The following is a 23,159-nucleotide window of genomic DNA, read 5'->3' on the forward strand; positions in this document are numbered from 1 at the left end:
CAAAAACTTGCTTTAATATGCAAAAATTAATTTTAAGGCAGTCAGTTACAAATAATTAAATTAGGTAGTCACATACCCTTATTCATTATAGATTTACATGGTAACTATTAAATTTTATTTACTTTTTATTAAGTCTTTGTTAAAAAAGCACTATTAAAATCCCAATCCATTAACATGTCACAGTTTAAAATACCTGTAATTTAAGGCATTGATTCTTAAACGACATTAAGATAACTATGCATTAAAAGCAATAAAACATTTATGTTTTGTAGCAACGATACATAAATATTTGTGCATCTTTTTAATTTGAAGCCTTTCCAGACATTCTGGCTAATTTATATCAATTTCCAACTCTTCAAGCATTTTTCTAACAATAACAAATTTGCTTTAACATGCAAACCAATATTCTCACTAGCTTCTGCATGTTTTATTTCCTAACTTGTCAATCTCTTGACTATGTGCACTGTGCAAACAAAAAAAAGGGGGGGGGACAGTTCTATATCTCCCGTCCTACTGGGCCGATTGACAAAATTCAACTTGCATTTTTCCTCTCTCGAAAGTGCAACTTACAATATATATTAGATTTATGCAGTGTGCAAATGGAGGACAGAAGCAAATTCTGCCTTACAATCCCAAACGCCTACTTTAAAAACTATCTAAGTGATTTTCATTCTGGTGAGGAAACGGAAAGGGAAAATTATAGCTAAGGCTGAAATTATAAAAACTAGTTAATTTCCATAATAATAACTGTACACATCTTTGAAGAATAACTTTCTTTTCTTAAGATTTCTGTTATTCTAAAATATTAAATGCATTTAGAATGAAGGTGCTAATTTTATTTCTTTAGTAATATAAACATTCAGAATAAATATGAAATGATGTATGGTAAGGGTTGGTTACAGAGGCGGTGTAGCAGAATTTTTAGAATTTAGTAACACATACAGCAACAAAATCTAGAAATGGCAAATCTTAGAATTTAGAAAGGCACTAAGCAGCAGAATTTAGGATCCATAGATCAAGTGGGAAAATGCGTAGTGCCAGCCCTGTGTATGATGCACAAAGTCGTACCTAGGGTTTTCAGCGCACCTAGGGGACAACTGAAGATTGTGTGCTCCTTCCATATGACAAGAATGAAAAATATTCCATTCTAAAATTTTGTAACATGAATTTGGCACCCCATGGATGCCCAGGACAGATGACCCCCTTTGCCCCACCCTAGCTACGCCACTGATGATGCATTGAGACATATAAGATGAATCTTTTAAATTGTCAGTTTTCAATTTCTTTATTAATAGAAAAATTCCTTTCTATAAATGCCTGTCCATGTAATAAGATTAGAAGCATTTTTGATATTTTTCCTGCTTGAGTCTAGTGAAAAGTAAAGAAAACATAGGGAAGATGAACATGTTAAGAAAAAGACTTCTAGTATCAGAAGTGAAACATTCAAATATTATGTTTTCATTGTTCTTCCGAAAATTCTCCAAAAAGTAAAATTTCATCACAGACTTTCTGCAAAATACATCCATTAGGTGTTGATACCATGAAGACATTTTTCTGGAATCTTCAAGATTCGTGGGTCTATAAATCTTGCCTTCAAATCCTTCCAAAAGTTTCCAATGTGTAGTGTTTAAAATCCTAAAGAAAAATTACCCCTACCAATTCTGCAACAGCAAAAAGGCAGAATTATGTTGGCGGGGGGGGGGGGGGGACCAGAGGAAAAAGTGTAAAATTGACTTTCTACAGAAAATTGATGCATATTGAGACAATTACATGAGAAAAACTCTTACCATGGAAAAATTAAAACAAAGGCATTTTTAATTAATTACATAGCTATTTCGCTTCTGCTAAGAATTGTTTCGTAAATTGTGCTAAATGCAATTTAAGCATTTATTACCTTGTTTATTTTTTAGATTCAAAATACTGTATAAGTTGCCAAAATGGAAAGTAATGCCATTTTATAATAGGATAGGGAAAAATAAAAATATTTCATTTTAATGTTATTTCTTGAGTACAATTTCAATATATTAACATTATTTTAATGAAATTGTTCAATGCTATAATGTTTTAAAAAAAATATTGTCGAAAAATTCTCAGATTTCCAAATTCAAAATTTTCTACAGAAAATGATCTTAAAATTGCCAAAATTTGAACCTTTTAATAAAGAATTCACATTCCAAAAAGCAAAACATTGTTTAACACCAGAAGCGCCAAGCTTTCTCCCTAACTAGAAGCGCCAACGGCAGTCAAATTGACTGCTTAACGAATTAATGTATATATTCAAATGTAAATGCTTTATAATGCTTTTAAGAATATTAATTACTGTTGTTGAAGAACTTTAAAGAGTAACAGATTATTTTAATAAAAAAATAGAGGATATTTTATTATAAAGTTCAGCCTACCCTTAATAAAACACATTTTACAGCTTTTCGCAATTTTTACAAAACACAACTTTTTCAATATTGGAAGTGCATTTTCCACACACATAATATGAACATTTTTTAGATACATCACTTGTTTTGTTGTTGTTACAAAGTCCAATCTGGCATTGATGTCTTCTCTTTGAGAGTCTATTGCTAGATTTGGAAATTTCCTGGGGCAATTTTGCGGTTTTTCTTCTGTTTAAATAAAGCTCTCTTAATTCCTCTGCTAATTGAAATAGGAAGTCGTGCCTTGTAATATTTTTATCACTCAATTTATGGTAGATAATGCAGGCATTCGTCCCTGCTAAATCCAGCATATTATAGAAAACATGCACAGGCCATCTACGTGAAGCAGCGCGAACAAAATATTTACGTGTCATCTTGTCAACGATATCAACTCCACATTTGGTTTTGTTGTAAAACTCTACTGTTTCTGGAAGCTTTTTCTTATTTTGTGAGTCTATATTTACACTTGGATGTAAGGTACTTAGTAGTAGGACATTTTTATTCCTTTTCCCCTGATAGACAGTGAGCGTAGTTTCACCATTCTTTAGCAAAACTGTTTCAAATAGCCGGGTTTTTGATTTCCTTACTTCATGCGGAATTTCTTGTCGATGTCTTCTTACCGTGACAACAAAACTTGTGTTTTTCATTTTAAGACTTCTAGCTAATGATAGTGAGGAAAAATAATTGTCCGTTGTCAAATTTCGACCTGAATTCATATAATGGCTTAGAAGAGGCATTACTACATTTTCAGGAAGGCTTTCAGTTTCACTTCTCGATGTATTTTTTCCAAGATATGGAAAAGCATTGCACATATACTTCGAGTCTACATCGACTAACATCCAAAATTTGATATCGAATTTATCCTGTTTATTCGGCATATACAGTCAGAAGTCGTTAATTCGGACACCCATAATCCGGACCTCAAAGCTACAAACTTTCTGCGCATGCGTCAAACAGACGGTATAAGCTAAGCTAAAATTATCTAATTCAGTTAATGTTGCAGATTGCGTTGTTCCTGAATCTTCGAATTGGATCTGGCTTATTATTTTTTGCAGACTGTTAGAGCAATTTTATAAAAGTAAGCTTGAACTTTCGATTATGTCAAACAGAATTTCCGATACGTATTTACTAATATGTAAAGGATCTACAAAGCGAAAGTACGTTTAGAAGTCCATTAAAGAAAAAGTGGAATTGCTGCGAAAAGTGGATAAAGGCATATCCTTCGTTTCTCAAACCATTCCGAAATCTGTTTATTTCAAAGTATGTTTCGAAATCCGAAATCTGCTTATCAATTTCACGCTGCTCTGTGGCGGGGGGGGGGGGGGCGACGCACAATGAATTGGAAGTTAATCTGTCAGCAATATCCTTATCTTCAGGGCAAATGTTTTAATTTTATTTCGCTTATAATTCTTTACTAAATGTAGTATTTCATCTCGATGTACTCCGTCTTTGATATGATTTAAATCAAATTCCTCGTCATTATAATTCGCTTCCGATAAAGAAGAAAGTGATACAGAGGTTATTGAAAACTAAAAAATTTTGTTTGACAAATTGGTCGGTATTCTCGACACAGCAATTATAGGACTTTAACAGCAAAACTTTGTAACTGAAGAAGAAATTATGTCTGTTTATAGAATTAAAGAGAAAGTATTGTCACAGAAAACGAAGCAACTTAAACAACTTACATTGAAAGAAATGTTTAATAAAGTAAACAAATAAATATTAAGCCTTTTTTTTTTTTTTTTTTTTGATACCATACCTGCCAATCTCTAAAGATAAAAATTCAGAAGAACACGAAGAATTAATATCATGCTTTGATATTAAAAAAATAACAACTTATACAAATAGAAAAAAGAAAATTGTACTTACATTAGTAAATCTCAATTAAGTAGTAACTAAAAAATTTATTAGGAAACATAAAATAAGAACTTAATATTACACAAAAAAATTATTGCAATGAATTTAGAGTGCATTTTTTTGGCTTTAGCCAAAAATTCTTTGGCGAGAATAGCACATAAAACTCTTGCTAGTCTATCATATTTTGGTATTTCATCAGCTCTTTTTATTCTTTTTAAGGTACCAACGAAGACATCAAGTCTATCTTCTCCAGAACTGGCAAAGTCTTCAAACTGTGCAGCAGAAAATTGGTTCTGTAGTTCATCTAAAGCATCATTATGGCATTCATTTTCTTTAATTGTTAACAAAGATGGAAATTTATCAATAAAAAAACGAATCTTTTCAAAAGATGAATTTTCAATTTGTTTCAAATTTGCCACTTCAGCATTTAAAAGAACTTCATTTTGCAAAGGAAACTTCCTTACAATGTAATCACAGGCTGAGGAAAAGTACTTTCTAACACATTGAAAAAATTCTTTTTTCTCATGATCTTTCAAAGAATTTACAAGTTCCCTGGTTTGATTTCCAATTATAACCACCGTGACTTATTATGAAGTCACACACACACACGTTGCAAATTGCATAGTTATTTCCTTTGAAGGATTCTTTAATTGTTGGAAATTCAGCTTTGTAGGCAGGCCGCAAATGTTGAGAATACGTTTTTTTTTTTTAATTCATTTCGTAACAACGACGTATTAAGAAAATTCGTAGCACGTGAAAAAAAAAAAAAAAAAAAAGGGACAATCTACGCTTGCTGGAGTCTGAGCTAAGTAAATCCCTTGCTGCTGAAGCAAACGCGAAAAAAAATAATCTGGCGCCCACAAAGTAAAGAGTGGGAGAAACAAGTTCAGCTCATTGGATTGGCTGGTTAAGCGGAGAGTTGGGAGAAACCGCAGGTTACTGGATTCGAAGTAGTCAGTAGTTGGCAGTAAAACACGATGCAATTGGCGAAAAATTCTAAAATTTCGACAAAAATCACTAAAAACACTTGAAAAAGGAAAAAAATCGTAAAAAATGGATTACGATCGTAAAATCGTAAAGACAAACGCATTTTCGTAAAATTTACGAAAAATTCGTAAAAGTTGGCAGGTGTATGATACCCTTTAGATCATAATCGTTCTTTATTTCATAAATTACGGTTTCATATTTTTAATTTTATAATTTATGTATGCCATCTTACCAGATTTAAACTGATGATCTATAATCTGGAAAAATCGATAATCCGGAATTGCCAAAGTCCCGACGAGTCCGGATTAACGACTTTTGACTGTACTGTATAAGCTTACACCTGGCTTGGATGGAAATAACTGCTCATCCACAACTAGATTTTCTCCTGGTTTATAGGAATTCACACAGTTCTGTATAAATTTATTCCAAATATCAGAGAAAAGTGCAAATTTATCACTTTCTAAACGCTGAGTCCTAGTTGACTTCAAGTCAAATCTTAGATATTTCATAATGTCTCGAAAACGATTGCGAGACATTGTTTCTCAGAAAATAATGTAATTCCTTCTGTAAATAATCAGTGAATGAAATGAATATATATGTACGCCAGATGTTTTTCCCAAGAAAATTATTTTCTGAGCGAGAATACCATATAAATCTACCCAGTATTACTAGCAGTCATTATGACTGTTCATGGCGCTTTTAGGTATAACTAATAATATCTCCGTTAATTTTAATTTCATTCGATTTATATTTGGTACCAATAATTTTTGACATATTTTAGGAAAATACCAAAATTTGTGACTTCTTAAGGAATCAAAGGTCAAATGATGAAAGCAGTCAAAATGACTGCTCTGGGGCTTCTAGTGTTAAGAGCTTTTCATTAGAAAAAATGAAATAATTATGACATGCATACGTTTCACTTTTTGCTCAGCAACTTGAGTATCCACCGTTTATGTTAGAAATAAGAACAAATTATAATCCATGAATCTATTCACCCATCCAAAAGATAACTATTGTTGTGAATGAATCGCCAAAAATATTTGCCCAAAATGCTAATGCACATTCAAAATGGCAGTCATAAAAACAGACAGAAATTTCAGATGATTAAAATTAAGGACCTCCTGCTAAAAATTGATTCCAAAAAACCTAAGGACTTTTAAGGACCACACAAACCCTGATATTTTACAAGACTTAATCTTGTGAATTCTCTTTCATTTATACATTTGCAGTTTCACTTATCGAAGAAGCAGTTTAAAAAAAAAGGGAAGTGCAAATTTTCATTGCTTTCTCAGAAAATTTAGAAAATCTATGTAAACTTTTAGGTTATTGAAATTTATTTTGTATACATATATGCAAAAAATTTTACTTTTCATTTCATTCAATTTTTCAACCTATCCCTGAAATGGATTTGGATGTCAAAGCACTTTTCTAACTTAAGCAAAGAGTCACCAGAGTTCACAGAGGTGAAAGACTTAAAAGCTATTGAAATATTATTCACATCTGAGTCAGTGTGCTAATAACAGCAAAGCCAACAGATTTTAAAAACTGAAGAAAATTTCAAAAATGGCACCATCCTCCTTGAAATAGAATTTATCATTTGTGAAACAAAACAATATAACATGTGATTAAGTGAATATGCTGCAGATCTTGAATGAAATTATCACCAATATTAGGTGTTAACTTTTAAGGAAAATCCGACTTAAAATTAAAAAGCAAATTAAATTCAAACAAAATCTGATTTTTTATTATTATTTAGATATATATATATATATACTCTGCCACAAAAAAAATATATACACGCAAGAGAATTTGAGCCACAATCATGAAACTCGGCAGGAATGTAGTCTGGCAAGAGATATGCAAATGATTTAAATTTCGACGCCATTGAGACAAGGGTAAGTTCGCTATCCGCATATCATATGTGCAGCTGGGAGAGTTTAATAGCATGATTACCCATGCCGCATGGCTATTCAAATGAAGCTGTCGGCTTGGGCAGACAGTACTGTGACGAGAGATACCTTTGAGATGTAATTGGTAGCAGTATGAACAGTCATCAGACTTTAAGAAGGGGTGAATAGTAGGCTTCAGAGAAGTAGTTTGGTCAAACAGGCGTATTGGCCGCCACCTCGCTCGGTGCGAAATGGTAGCTGCTCCGTGATGACGATAATGTTGAAAAACATAAACATACAAGAATCATGGAAAGGATAGTCTATTGTCGCAGAGGATCAGGGTATCTCAGGAAGATAAATCAGCATAAGGATATAATCACAAGGGCGGCCACTTCCGCATCAATTCAACGGCACTTACCACCTTCCAGGCATCCGGTGGTATAGTTCAACTGTCTTATCGGCGACCATGAGCGCAAACAAGCATGCGCCATTTGGATCGATTTATTTTCAAAATGGGGTGGGTGGAAACCAGGTGGAATCATGTGGTAGGGATTTTTTCCGTTTTACTTTTTCCCTGTTCACTTCCACAGCCTTCAAAGGGCACAGACATAAGAAAACAAAATTACTTTTAAGTAATCTAAGTTGTTAATCATTTATTATTAGCTGTTTTATTAAATTGTGTTTAATATCAAGCATTTATCTATATATTCTTAAAAATACAAGTGTTTTCTAAAATTAGTTTTGCAGTATAACATTATTTTATAAAAAAAATAAGTAAATTTTATTATAATTATTTAATTATTATATTTTATTTATGATTTTCATTAGTATATTATTATTACAATGAGTTCTAATAATTTAACTATTATCATTCATTATAATATTTATATGGCAATAAAAATTATGTTGTAATTGATAATTAGTTTATCTTTTATATCTTCGAGCTACAATCTATCTACATTATTACACACTGAAAAAAATTTCCTATTAATTATAAATGATTATACAGTGATAAATAATTATTACATTTATTGAGTAATTATAATAACTATATTATAATAAATAAATATTACGTCGCTTTGATTTTTGCACTGAAAGCTATATGCAGTATTACATGTACTGGGGAGCTAAAAAACGAAATTTCTTTCCTCAGTACTTATTATTCTGTATCACAGTCACTACACATATCCAAGTTTTCCTCCTCTTCCAAAGATTTGCATAAATTTTCAATCAAACCATCTTTTTTTCCAGTAGTCATTTTCTACTATTTCTACACGAGTTCAGTACTTCTTCCATTTTTCTATCATTACGCTTTCAAGAGCTTCTTTTGTAATTTTTAATAATTTATTCATATTTTTTCTACAAATCTAAAATAATAATAATAATAAACATTAAAGACGCGAAAGACAATTGATGCAACATCATCACCCGATGACATGAGGATTTTCCCTCCCTCGATCATATAAATTCCCTTTTACCGACGAACAAAGAACTCTCACCTCTTAACTGACGCCCCTTTCGGACGATTATATGTGTTTTGGCAAAATGCCAACAGAGGATTTGCAATAGACAGTCAAACTATATCAAGGAAAACCATTTGGAGACAACTGCCCGATGCTGGTATATGCTGCTGATGTCCATTAAGAAGCCAACCACTGACCCAACATCATCGGCAGTGTTGATTGGATTTTTGCTGAACTCGGGCAAGCTGGAATGTGATCTTCAATGATGAATCCTGATTGAGCCTCAGTGTTGATGACCAATGCACCTGCATGTGGAGGCGGCCAGGCCAGTGTTCCAACATTTGTTGTTGAGCGGCACATGGTGATTACACAAGGAGCGACAGTGTAGGGAAGCGATTTGTGGGACACATAGTCATCTCTATTCATCCTTCAAGGCACTATGATGGTTCACAGTTAAATGGACGACATTTTAAAGCTGGATGTACTGACTTTGCTACTAAATCACCCAGATGCCTTTTATTAGCAAGACAATGCTTGTCCACATACTGGGTGACTCTACCACTATCTTCAAGGATATGATGCACTCTTGTGGCCTGCCAGGTCACCAGATCTCTCACCAATACAGCCCATTAGGGACATTCTTGGAAGGTAACTGCAACCATGGAGGTAGGAAGTAAGATGGAGTTGCCCTAAACCCTGCTCTAAAGCACCGGCGATCCCTACGTGGTGACCAAAACATTGGGTCATTTACCATTGAGTTCTATGGGATTTGACGCGTTCGGATGTAAATATTTTGTAATTACATCGTAAATATACATATAAATGTATATATTTTCTTTTTCTACAATACTTCAGAGTCCTAAGTATATGAAAACAACATATTTTTAAACAACATTTCATTCTGAATGGAATTAAATGCTTTACTTTTCGCAGAACAGTTTTCTCAGAATGGTTTAATTTGAATGAAATATTTTCACAAGTTTTCGTTAATTACATTAGAAAAAAAATTTAAGGTAATTTTATTTTATTCGGTTAAGGTACAAAAATTAAGATAAAAGTTTATTGTATTATTAATATTAAAATTATGCATTATTTCTTTTCTATTTATAGAGCTTCATCCTAAAATACTGAAAAAATAATAAGACATGATTTTTTGGCTTCTGAGGCATCTTTTAAATCGAAAAATGTAAGTCAATTTATAATTAATGCTCTAGTCGGTTCATTTTAAATTAGAGAATTATTAGGAATTAGCGAAATACTTTAAATAAGTATTTCGCTAATTCCTAATAATTAAATAGGTATTAAATAGTACTTGACTTTCTCTGAACATTTCTGAAAGGGAATAAAATAAGTTTTTTTTTTTTTTTAAGTATTATTTAAAACTTGTAACTGAGTTATTATAAAATGTAAGGGGAATAATTCTTTTAATTATACTTATCAGATTTTTTTTTAACCCTTCATTTCAACAATACATATTCCAAATCTCATTATTACTTTCTTAAGTGCGCATCTCATAGCATTTGCTTTCCAATACGAACAATTCTTGCTTAAATAGTTTTATAACGTATTTGTCAACAGGATTTCAATTTATGTTTACAATTCAATATTAAGGTTATTATATATTTAGATAACATTTATAATCATTATAAATTAGATACATTTAATCATTAGATTTCTTCACAGCACTTTCACAGTTGTTTATAAGTGAATAAATTCTTCATTTCAAATACATTTATAAATAATTTAATGAATATTTAAGTATTTTGTCAAAAGCAGATACATGCTTTTGCAAGCATATGCATAAATACACATACATATTTCCTATTTTTCATTTCTGGCATGTGCAAATCTTTAATTTCTGTGCATTCACTATATTTTTCGTGTAAAGTAATTTACACTAATTTAGCATACACCCGAAAGTTTTACATAAAAAATATATATGAATATAATTTGAATGAAAATTATAAGTATTATTTTTAATACCCACTCAAAGGTCAGTTTTTCTTCAAAATTCCTCCACGATGGCATCTCTCTCTTTAGGCAGATAGCCCTTGCATGCGTTACTCTATTTAATAAAAACTTAATCTGACCTATGTGCCTAATTACAAATATTTTAACATACATAATTTTATATTTATAAAACGTGTAAGCCCAAAGTGATTATTTTTCAGATATATAAAATTAAAACGATGGGTTTAAAATGAGCAGCAGTAAAGCCTGTCCTCTAAAAAATTTTAAAAGGTACATGTTACAATAATATATGGATGTGGAAAAAATTGTTTTATTTAAAACATTTTGACGTTTGGAAAATAAAATAAAAGTAGCGAATACTCTATCAAGGGTATCGAAAGACGTATACAATTTTAAATGTACCATAAGGTATTTTTCATTCTTTAAGCATAACATTTTTCTTAAAATCTATATTTTTGTAGTGCAACAGCTTAGAATTTTATAAAACAAATTCATAATCAAAATCGCTGTTGTTAGTTATCGAAAAACAACCAAGATGTAATTTTTGCGTAAATGTCACTAAACTATACAAATTGCTATTATCCATCACACTATGAATGTTTCTTTCATGCGAAAGTGTCCCTTTTTCGATTTCTATGGAACTGTCGTGTGTCGAAATATTATCAGAATCTTGTCAAGTGAGCTTCTGAATGTAAACAAAGAACACCCCATCTGGTGACCCAAGCTTCAAAGCAGTGCTTCACTTTTAGCGCGGGTTGGCCCCTCCTCCCTTTCCTACCTCCATGACTGCAAATGTTCCAGAATATTTGAGAATTAACTACAAAGTTGCAAAGATCATGGCATGATCTTCTGCAGGGGATCATAGATGACCTACTTGATTCAATGCTACACCGTGTTTCGGTTTGGCCAAAGATGGATATACTACACTGATTTGTAACCTTTTTCATGCCAGAACTTCTTAATAAAACGATCTTTTGTTCTGAATTTGTAATAATTTATCTCCTCATACATGTTAAGTTTCTTGATAGTAGTTCGTTTCTGTCTGGATGCATATATAGTTTATTTTTGTGACAGTGCATATATATGCGTGTACGTGTATGAATGTTGAACACCATGTTTTTTAGGTGCTGAACACAGGGGACCCAGAGATAACATGGTGAATTCTAATGTAACAGAACGAGACTTAAATTCCACAAGTCTAATTTGAAAAAAAACTTTTCAATGAATTTTCACTTATTATTATTAATTTTCATTCATTTATTGAATGTGATTCTACTATAAAGGACTAATTTATGCACTTCAAAATTCTGTTAATTTTTTTAATTACTCAGAAAAGATTTTGAAAAAAAAAAAGTATCTTATTCTAGTTCTAAAAAAGAATGCTGGAAAATACTGCAAAGTCGCAACAACACACTGTAGACACTTCATATTTACTAATTTAACAACTTATTGTATTTACATAATAATGTTTGGAAAGTTTACTCATGAATTTAAGATTTCAAAAGAACTAAATCACAAACATATTAGAATAGATTTATATATGTAATATTTAACCATACAGTTAGAGAAAATTATTTCCCTAAATTCAGTATTACAAAAGAATGAATTAGATATATTACTTTTATGTGTTTCAACAAAAAAATTGGGTATAAATAGGCAAAACATAATTTTTTTAAAAAAGAATATCATTTAAATTTTTCTCCTTTACAAAATTATACAAAAATCTACTTAGAAAGGAATCCTTAACACAGATTTAAGCATGAACATGGCCACTTAAAAAATAATTTATAAATAGATAATTAAAAAGTTTTTAAGTAAATCATTTCTTTAATATAAATAATCTGAAAAAAAAAAGAAAAAAAAAAACAGACGGGGAAAAATAGCTTTATTTAATACTTAGGTTCAGAATTTCAACAATTATTAATCATTAAAAAACTAAAAGAAAATAATCAATTTCTTATATATACTTACAGGTCCCAAAATATGAAATCTCTCCCAGTTTTCATAAAGAAAAGGAACCACTGATGCATCTAAATCAAAATACTTTTTCTTGTGCTCAATAGTAAGATTATATAAAAGCAACTGAATAATTTCAGCCCTAAAATAAAACATTAGACAACACTGAAAGTTGTTTATGTAAAAACAAGTAAAATAAATAACGATGACACGTGCATTAAATAAAACAAGAGCATATATTATTTGATTAATAAAATAGAAAAATAATTGCTAAAACTAATATATTAACATTTTTAAACAACATAAAAAAATCCCAATAAATGTACAGTTAAGCCATTTAAATAGGACAAAAATGACAGAAAATGTATTTTTGTTTATTAAACTAAGTAAAACTTTTGTTCACATACCACTGTGTATTGCTTTAGGCACTTTACCATTTCCCTAAGCAAAGGTTGGTTGTTTATTTTCCCCATTCTTTCTTCTGCCTGTCTTTTCCTTAGTTTGTTCAGTTTAAAATAATTAGGACTATTTTTACATTTAATTAAATAAACTTAAAAATGAAAATAGTATTTTAGCTCTTGGTTGTCTTGAGCTGCTTTCAGAAATGTTTACATTTTATCAGCATCTATTATCATTTTAAGTTCAGAGATGCTTTATATAACAAATGTCATGCAGAATGAATGCATGTAAGGATTAAAAGATATCCTGTAAAATAATCTCGATTCCACATTATGAATTGTGCATATATGCTACTCATTAATGTTTTACATTCTTTTTTAGCAGTATATAAATACATTTTAAAAACTACATTTTTTAAGAAAACAAAAAGCAAAGAAATAGGCAAATAAATATATTTCACAACACAGTGCTACTAATAAAGATCTGCAACCTCTTTTTCATCAAAAACATAAGGAAGCCTAGAAGAAATTTCTTCTGGTCAGGGAGGGAAAACAAAGGCCAAGCCTATTGCTATAATTAAATAATCAAACTCTACAACAACTTCAGGCTGTTTCCTGATGACCACCACGAAATTCTTAAAATAGTTATTTTCTAAAGAGCACTTAGCAATTCTCAGGAAAGTTGAACATGATCTGTAATCATTAAGTCTTTATTTCCTTTCATGGTGGTTCGCAGAAGAAACACTTTTGTTCCTGAGAAAAACTGGAACATGGAAGTCCTCTGTCCAAATTCCCATGCATCTGTTTATACATGCTTTGTTACGCATCGATTGCCTTCACGACACTCCAGTTTGAGTGCCAAATCACAGCCGCAGATTTTCTATTCTGTGGCCTGCCAACATTATACCTGCAAGAAATCAGGGTCCTCTTGCCAATTGAGAGAAAATCTGCTGAGAAATCAGGTAGCTTGATTTTATATTGTCTAATTTGAAAGCAACCTGCATAGAATGGGCAGCTGTGGCCAGGAGAGGTATCAAGGCTGTTTCCCTTACAAAATAACTTCAACCTGCATCAAAAAGAAAAACTTCCTGAGAACTTTAATGTCCAAGTGAAGGACAAGAACTTCAGAAGATTTTGTGCATCATCTTTTTTTTTTTTAATGCTTGCGCCCCCCCCTTGTTTTTCGCTGAGAACATTATCCTGCAAAATTGTAAATACCCTAGAATGAGATCTTAAATAAAATTAAATATGCTGCCTTCTTGCTTGTGTCAACTTCCTACAGAAGCTTCTTAAAAAGTGAGAAAAGCCTACCTTTACAAAAGAATGAATTGTAGGAAGAGAGCACAAAAATGCAATGGCATTACAATTAATCAGAGGTGAACACAGTAGCTTATCTGGTCATTAGTGATATGTTACTTCAGGGCCATCCAGAAGAAGTGAAGATGTACCTTCCTCCCCCCCCCAAACTGAAGGTAAATGAGCAAGTAAATCAAGGGCAACTCAATTTTCCACCTCTAGTGAAAAACAAGGAAGGATTAAACTAAACAGAATTGAAAAGCTGCAAGATAGAGGATATATACAGTATAAATAATAAATTATTTCATTTTTTGCACTTATAATATTAATGCTGTTTTAAGATTTTCTGAAATCCTTTTTAAAGTGCTTCTCAATTTTGAACCAGGCTCGACAATGGATTAAATTTATTTTGACAGTTACCTATAGGAAAGAAAAGTTCAATATAACAAATCCATCACTCATTATGGAAGGTCAAACTGTATCCCAGTTATCATGTATTTTTACTATAATTTAAGAAAATTCATTTAAATTTCTATGGTGCAAATTTGCCTCAAACGTTACATCAACAGAACTCTATGTATGCAGCTTATCGATAGTGATTTGAAACTGAAGACAGAATCTGGAATTTTTGTGACTGATTTTGACAACTGTGAAAATAATTTAGATAACAATTCCAGTGACAAATTTAGCACAGATAATCTTGGTCAAGCTACAAACTTGTGGAATTGATTATGAAGATTATTTTCATTTCTACAACTTTCTGTCTGTCTCTCTCCCTTTTTTTAAAAAAAGCCAGAACTGACAGACTAATATTTATACACCATATTTGCCGGAGTATAAGACACACCTCTTTTTTATACATAATTTTGAAGGATAAAACTTTAATCATTGATCATTATAATGAATTTACAGTATTTTAAACATAAAGCAATACAAACACAAAGTAATACTTTCTGTAAATACCCAATCTACGAGTTGCTTTTTTTAGGTCCTCTTCCTGATTCCATCTTCTTATTATTTTCTGAAGTTCTTACCATTTTCTTAGTTGGGGGATGGCCCGAAATGCCTCTATTACCATGTTCTTTAGCATACGCAATCACACGTAGGTTGTATGCTGCGTTATAGCAATACCGACGTTGTTTTTAAGCCATTACTTGCCAACAAATTTAAGAAAATTGAACAGTAGAAATTTCACACACTTAAAAACCTTTCACAAAAATTGGAAAGTTTAAACGAACCCAGCTGTGATCATCAATGACAGTGCATGCGCATTCATTGAACTCTGCGCAACTATAATATTTTCACAATCCGCAAGGAAACAAGAAAGGGGGGAAATTGCATAATTCTGAATAGAAGAAATTTCCAGAAATGAATGTAATCAAAAACTGAGTATCAATGTATAAGACGCACCCTGTTTTTCAGACCTATTTTCAAAGAAAAAAAGTGCGTCTTATACGCCAGCGAATACGGTAAAGATTTTTATAATTAAATATTGCTTTCAGTAATTGGTACACAATATTAACTTTTACTCTTCTACAGGAATGCACTGACACTTTATTAGGAAATATAAAGGCAGCAGCAAAATGTTTGTACTTTCTGATTATCTGCATCTTGTTTCAATGCTCAATAGAATTTTTCGCATATATTCAAGTTTACACATAAAACTACTCAACCCACAAATGTGTTTGAGAACACAGATATACAGGGTTCCTATTTAATCATGTTTTATTGATCTTTTTCAACCCCATAGCATTTTTTGAGTTATAATTGCATTCGAACACTGCTATGAAGAAACCGGAATATAATGAACGAATATTTTATTCAAATCCAATATCCTATCGAATTAATGCTGTTTTATACCGCTATTACAAATGCCTAGACATATGAAAAATGTTAATAATGAATTATATGGCTATCTTCAACTGCACCTTTTTTTTGCATTTTTCATATTTTTTTAGCCTTTAATATCATCCACATTTAGGATATTAGGACCAACATTCCATCCATACAGGAAAACATTAATTTTCTTTTACCTGTATCCCCACTTTTCTCTGTGTTTGAAATAAAGGCTTTGCAAGACTGTGGTGAGTATTATTAATAAGCTTTTACTCACACAAACTGTGCAACCAAAAGTGATCAAATTTTTTTAATTTTTGGACAAAGGTATGGATAAAATTCTCCTGCAATATCTATCATATCAGCCAGTAATTACAGATCACTTTTGTGCTCAGGATTTAAGTTAAAGTTAAAAATAAATTGTCACTAAATTGTGTTATTAATTTTTTATGTTTTATATTTTTATATGTAAAATAATTATGCAGAGTTATAAATGCATAATTCGAGGGAAGGATCAGAACCCTACTATTTATGCCAAATAACTTACAGTGTAAAATTAAAATGTGCAATGAAACTGGAATAACTGAGCGTAACAGTAATTGTAATTTAATGTGATTTCTTTTAACATGTTCACTGCAGTCTTTGGGAATACTTGTAGGTTTCAAACTTAGTTTACTTGCCAGCTGCGAGATAATTCATTACTGATTGATCTAAATTATCAAGTATGAATATTGCTGTAATAAATGCATGCAATACTTACAATGTTTTGCATGCAGAAGGAGCCTAAACAATACACTTGGCATACTAATATGGATAATTTATTTCTCAAAACGATAACTAAATGCTTAGAACATAAAATTGTATTTACTTTTTTTGGGTTTATTAACTTTGAAAATGTTATAGGCAGATGGCTGAATTCTTGTTCGGTGACTCATTTGAGAGTAATGGAGACTAAGGTATTGTTTGTGAGGAGTTCAGCGTTAATGTTAAGAAATTATTTGCATTATTTATCTAGTTCTTATCTTGGACATGCCAAAGGGAGCAAAAATATTATTTCATATGCCAACTATTGAGTATACTTATATTAATAGTAGTAATATAATAGTAATAAGTATATATATAATATTTATATAATATAATAGTAATAAGTATATATTAATGAATTTAGTTACTACTAAAAGTACTCTATTATATCTATATTTAAATCATAAAATAATTTAAAAGCATAAAATGAAGCTAGTATCTTGGCACATGTGAATGGACACAATTAACTTCTGCAGTGAGCATATTAAATAAGATTTATTATTCATTTTGGTATATGTCATAAAATTAATTTTTCCAATTTGTTACTTAGTGTGAGAGACTCATCATTCAGTTTTTGCATGTTTTTGTGTAGAGTTTTTCTTCTAAGATCATGAAGAGTGAACAGGGTTCATACACATTTCTGCACATGGAAATTAGGTACTTTTAAAGACAATTAATGAAAAAAAATTAAGGATCTATCAGCAAATGGTAACTGAATAAATTCAATTCAAGATATTATCTACCTCTGAACTTCATTTTGGTATATGTTATTAAATTAATCTTTCCAGTTTATTTGTTAGTACTTAGTGTGAGTGTGTGTAATTCAGCATTCAATTTTTGCATGTTTTAACAGGGTTTGTATACATTTCTGCAGTATTTTTAAGGACAATTAATGAAAAAAATTAAGAACCTATCAGCAAATGGTAACTGAAATGAATTTATTCAGTATATTAGATATGATATATCCCTGAACCCACAGATCTGGTTGAACTTTTGTAATATCATCCTAAGGATAAAACAGATCTGTAAGTAGGATATTTTATTATTAAATATAATTTAATAAACATAATTATAACACAAATTTGAGAATAAAATTAACTTTATAAAATTTATCAAGTAGCATTAAATATTCTACACTTATAATAGCCAGACATATTTGAGTAAAGATTAGAACAGTTAGCTTTATGCTGATTTTTTCTTTTATGTCTCATTTTGTCACGTATTTGCTCAGTCTAGAGGTTTAGTACAGAACAGGTAGATTTTATGTCAAACAGCATAGGTTAAAAGAAGAAGTAAAATCATAATCAGCATGGTTCCTAATAGAAGAATGGCTGTTGCTTCCCGAGACAAAGACCTGCTGATCAGAAGAAACCTGAAGTAGGCATGATTTGAAAGTCAGTTGTGCTTTGTCTGTCTGATGTAGTTAGTGTTGTAGCTTTCAGTAAACTTTCTGGTGTTGTAATCCAGTTAATATACTTTATGGTTCCAATAAGCCACTAAAGCACCAGGGGTGATAAGTTCTTTTGTATAATTTTAACCCTCACTAGATGCAAAATATAAATTTTGAATTAATTTTTACATTTTTATCCTGTATCTTGTGACCACAGTAAGGATTAATGAAAGGCACTAATTCGCTTCAATATGCAGAGATAGCTTTTAAGGGTGAGCAGTTAGTTACAAATAATTAAATTAGATAGCCTTAATCATTATAGATTTACATGGCCACTATTAAATTTTATTTATTTTAAAAATATGTATTAAAAAGCACAATTAAAATTACAATTTAATAACATTTCACAGTTTAAAATACATCTAATGTATGATATTGATTCTTAACCACTTCAAAGTCCCCCCCCCCAAGACAAGCTCTTTTGAAAATTGTTATCAGGCATTAGCAACATCACTCACTCATTGGGGTTAAATGTGGCTTGCATTGTTAACCCTAAGAAACAGAATGCAGCGAAAATGAAAAGAGGTGATTGATGGCTTGCTTGCACCATGCTCCGTCCACAGCGGTAAAAGATTACAAAGATGGAAAATAAGAATGCACTTCCAGCAGGTATTGAAATGAAACCTTTAGGGGATAGTCTCTGTTAATTTTCAGATAAGAGATTAGAGACCAAAAATTTTTTTCTCCTAGGTAGGGAGATGAGTAAATGATTTTGTAAATATATCTTTACAGCTGATGAAAGGGAAGAAGAAACATTTGTAAGGCCAGTTTCAGATGCAAAAATTTTTTCTTTGGAGGGGGGAAAAAAAGAGAAGGCACAAATTGTAGTTTTGTATGACAGTGAAATGGGCAAACAATATTAGGATAATTACACATCCTTCATAGGCATTTGGGCTAATTTATACCAATTTCTTTCTCTTCAAGCATCTTCTCTTAACAATTAGATTTTATTTCAATACTCAAACCAATGTCAACCTAGTTTCTGCATGCTTTATCTCCTAGCTTGTCAATCTTTCAACAATATACCTATGAGGATTTACTTGATCTGGTAAAAATAGCACAAAAGCCCTGACAGACGTGAAGCAAATTATCATTATGTCTGAAAGTAACTACAAAGTCAGATAAAGATTTAAATAAAGCTCTTACTTAAACAAGAACTTGGAAGAGAAAGTGTTCTTGTGCTAGCAAAATCAACTACAGCTCATTGGAATGTAATTAAACAGGAACAGTTAAATTCAAACTTAAAGTATGGACTAGTAGTCAAAGACTACACAATTTAATTTTAATCTAAGCTGACTCAGTAACTCTATTGCCGTAACAAATTCAAATGCGATAACGCAAAGATGAATAATTACAAATTATCAGAACTGGCAGGAACTAATGCAGTGAGCAAGCGAAGGCCAAAAACACACATTACCTTACAATCCAAAAATCTCCATTTAAAAACTATCTAAGTGATTTAATTTCTGTGAGGAAACAGAAAGAGGAAGTTTAGGTAAAGGCTGAAATTATAAACAACTGGTTAATTTGCATAATAATAACTGTACATATCTTTGAAGAATAGTTCTCTTGCTCTTTACGTATTCAGTTTCTTTCTTCAGTATGTTTCCTCTTCAATTTAGATTTTTCTGGATTTAATTAAATATTTCTATTATTCTAAAAATCTAAATGTATTTAGAATGTATAGAAAAAGGTGGTAATTTGAAAATTCAGAACAAATATGACGTGATACATGCTAAGGGCTGGTTACAGAGCTGGTGTAGGAGAATTTTTAGAATTTAGTGACACATCGAGCAACAAAATCTAGAAATGGCAAAATTTTAGAATTTAGGAAGGCACTAGGCAGCAGAATTTTGGATCCACAGAGATTGCATCAGGTGGGAAAATGCGTAGCACCAGCCCTGTGTATGATGTTTGATGCATTGAGACATATAAGACGAATCTTTTAAATCGTCAGTTTTCAATTTCTTTATTAATGGAAAAATCCCTTTCTATAAATGCTTGTCCATGAGATAAGATTTGAAGCAGTTTTGATATTTTATATGCTTATGTCTAGTGAAAAGCAGAGAAAACAAAGGGAAGATAAACATGTTAAGAAAAAGACTTCTAGTTATCAGAAGTAAAACATTCAAATATTATATTTTTATTGTTCTGAAAATTCTCCAAAAAGTAAAAGTTCATCACAAACTTTCTGTAAAATATATCCATGTTAATACCATGAAGACATTTTTCTGGAGTCTTCTAGATTCGTAGGTCTATAAATCTTGTCTTCAAATCTTTCTAAACTTTCCAAATTGCAATGTCTAAAATCCTAGAAAAATTATCACTACCAATTCTGTAACGGCAAGAAGCCAGAAATATTTTGAAAGGGAAAAAAGTGCAAAATTAATTTTGTAGAGAAAACTGGTGTATATTCTGAGAATTCTGGATATTCTGAGGAAACTACATGAAAAAATTCTTACCATGAAAAAATTAAAAAGGCATTTTTAGTTAATTACATAGTTATTTTGTTTTTTTGCTAAGAATTGTTTCATTAATTGTGTGTTATACCATTTATAACCTTGTTTATTTTTCACATTGAAAATATTGTAATAATTAGTTGCCAAAATGGAAAGTAAATGCCCATTATAATATGATAGCGAAAAATAAAAATATTCTATTTTAATGTTATTTCTTAAATATAATTTTGATATATTACTATTATTTTAATGAGATTCATCAATGTTAAAATGTTTTTAAAAAAATAGTCCAAAAAATTCCCAGATCTTGGAATTACAAATTTTCTATAAAAACAGATTTTAAAATTGCCAAAATGTTGGTTAGTCGCCAAATTTAGAACCGTTTAATAAAAGAATTCATACCCTCAAAGAGGAAAGTTGTTTAAGAATTTGTCAGTGAATCGGCAAAAATACGTCTCCAAAATGCTAATTCACACTCAAAATGGCAGTTGCAGAAACTGAAATTTTAGATAATTAATATTAAGGACTTTCTGTTGGTTTTGGGTGAAATTAAGGACCTTTCAGGACCAAAACGGATTTAAAAAAACCCAAGGAATTTTAAGGACTGGTGAACCATCCGTTATAGCGAACCAAATTTCCAGACTCTTGAAATTTGCAATAGTTGTGTTTGATTCTAAATGTAATAGACTTATGAGGTTAATAAAATGATTCTTTTTAGTATTATTTATAATTAGAACAATATGTATGAGCTGTAAAAATAGTCAAACAAGCATTTTAATCTTTTTTTTTTTTTTTTTTTTTTTTTTTTTAATTTAACTCACTTATTGAGAATTATTCAGGTTTATATAAAGCAGAGTTCCATCATGCTTATCCATTACTAGATTTCAATAGCACTAACTGGTGAAAGTTTTTGTTTGGTTCGAATCGAGTCCTATTCGTGTTTTAGAATGGAGTTATAAACTTCTTATTTGCTTCATTTTAACTTTAAAATATATATATATATTCTGGTTACTTGAATGCCAGATAGTTGGCTTTTATTATATAAGCTTTTATTGTTCACACCTGAAATCCAAATTCATTCAAAAAAGTTAAGATGATTAAAATACTAAAAGCTCAGTATAGCTACTGCAAGACTTGACTTCACCGAAAAAAACAAAAAAATATCAGCCCTTTGCACTTGTGCTCATATGTAGACTTTTTTTACCTGCCTGATGGTATGTGGAGGGAAGTGGAATGGAGGGGGTAGTGGGTCAACAAGCCAGAGAAGCTTAATCTAAGTATCCCAGGTGTCTCTCTTCCCCTCACCCCAGCTGACTTTTGGGGCATCTACTGCATGAGTGAACTAGCCCAGCTGCCCTGCCTAAAGAAGTATAAGTAAAACTACATTTTATTTAGTTATAAAACCTGCAATCTGAGGTGTAATACGTTTCCATCTTAATCTAGCATATAAAAAAATTCTAAGCAGATTGAAGTCTATAAATATAAATACGAGTGTAAAAAGTTAATATGTAAAATAATAACAAAATGCAGAAGAAAATTAGAATCCAAGGAAGTGTATTAAGAAAACTCTATGCAAAATACTAAATTATGAATATACATAAAATATATATATACAAGGTTTTCAATTTAAAAAAAAATATATTACCATTTCATTTCTAATCTAGCCAAGCATTCTGAGCCAGCATTGCAGAGCGAACAAATAAAAATGTAGAATCTATCTCCATATAGCATAGGCATATCAAGGCACTTTACACAATCTACAAATACAAAATCAGTATGTAACAATATAAAATTTATCATGAATTTTTAATAAACATAAAATTATATTTAATATCATTTATATAAAATTTACATAGTTTACAGTTTAAAAAAGAATAAGCATTTACCTTCATGAAACCAATGTTTGCATTTCACACACTGAAGCATATTTAACTTTTGGCTAAAAAAAAATGCAAATTGTGAATAATGATTTCAAAAAGCAATCATATTTATAATATCCAACAAATTCATGCACACTCTAAAACATATATAATTGAAATCATTCCACTTGTTATTAAGCACAGAGAAGAACACAACTTGCCACTCAAACCTTCATAACTTTTTTGAAATGGGAGAGTCAATAATGGGAATGTGGCATATAGGAAAGATTAGGGATTTCTTGCTGCCAGAATGGTTTGTTTGAGTTTTAATGAATTTGTTTCCCAGATAATCTCAAAGCATGAGCTCATATTTATTTAGTTTTTAATATGCTATATCCTTAATTGTATCTCTTGATTATGTAACTAAATAAAGAGCAATCTGCTCAATCAAAATTCAGGGCTGTAATTGTTTCTTAATTAATTCTTACGGATGAGAACACTGATTCCT

At 30.8% G+C, this 23,159-nt stretch overlaps 1 protein-coding gene across 1 annotated transcript in view; it reads right to left on the reverse strand.

The window, feature by feature from the left end:
* The window catches only part of LOC118180050 (metal-response element-binding transcription factor 2-like), a 74,916-nt gene that overhangs the window by 28,081 nt on the left and 23,676 nt on the right, over window positions 1-23,159 (reverse strand). Inside the window, exons 3-5 of the mRNA XM_085820339.1 lie at window positions 22,679-22,731; window positions 22,438-22,549; window positions 12,565-12,691 (exon numbers count right to left, since the gene is read on the reverse strand). Of these exons, the coding sequence (XP_085676465.1) occupies window positions 12,565-12,691; window positions 22,438-22,549; window positions 22,679-22,731 (292 nt within the window). The remainder of the gene's footprint in view (window positions 1-12,564; window positions 12,692-22,437; window positions 22,550-22,678; window positions 22,732-23,159) is intronic.

The sequence above is a fragment of the Stegodyphus dumicola genome, chromosome 7, assembly GCF_044657685.1.
Source record: "Stegodyphus dumicola isolate Sdum_Otavi_A_Nest chromosome 7, ASM4465768v1".
NCBI lineage: Eukaryota > Metazoa > Arthropoda > Arachnida > Araneae > Eresidae > Stegodyphus > Stegodyphus dumicola.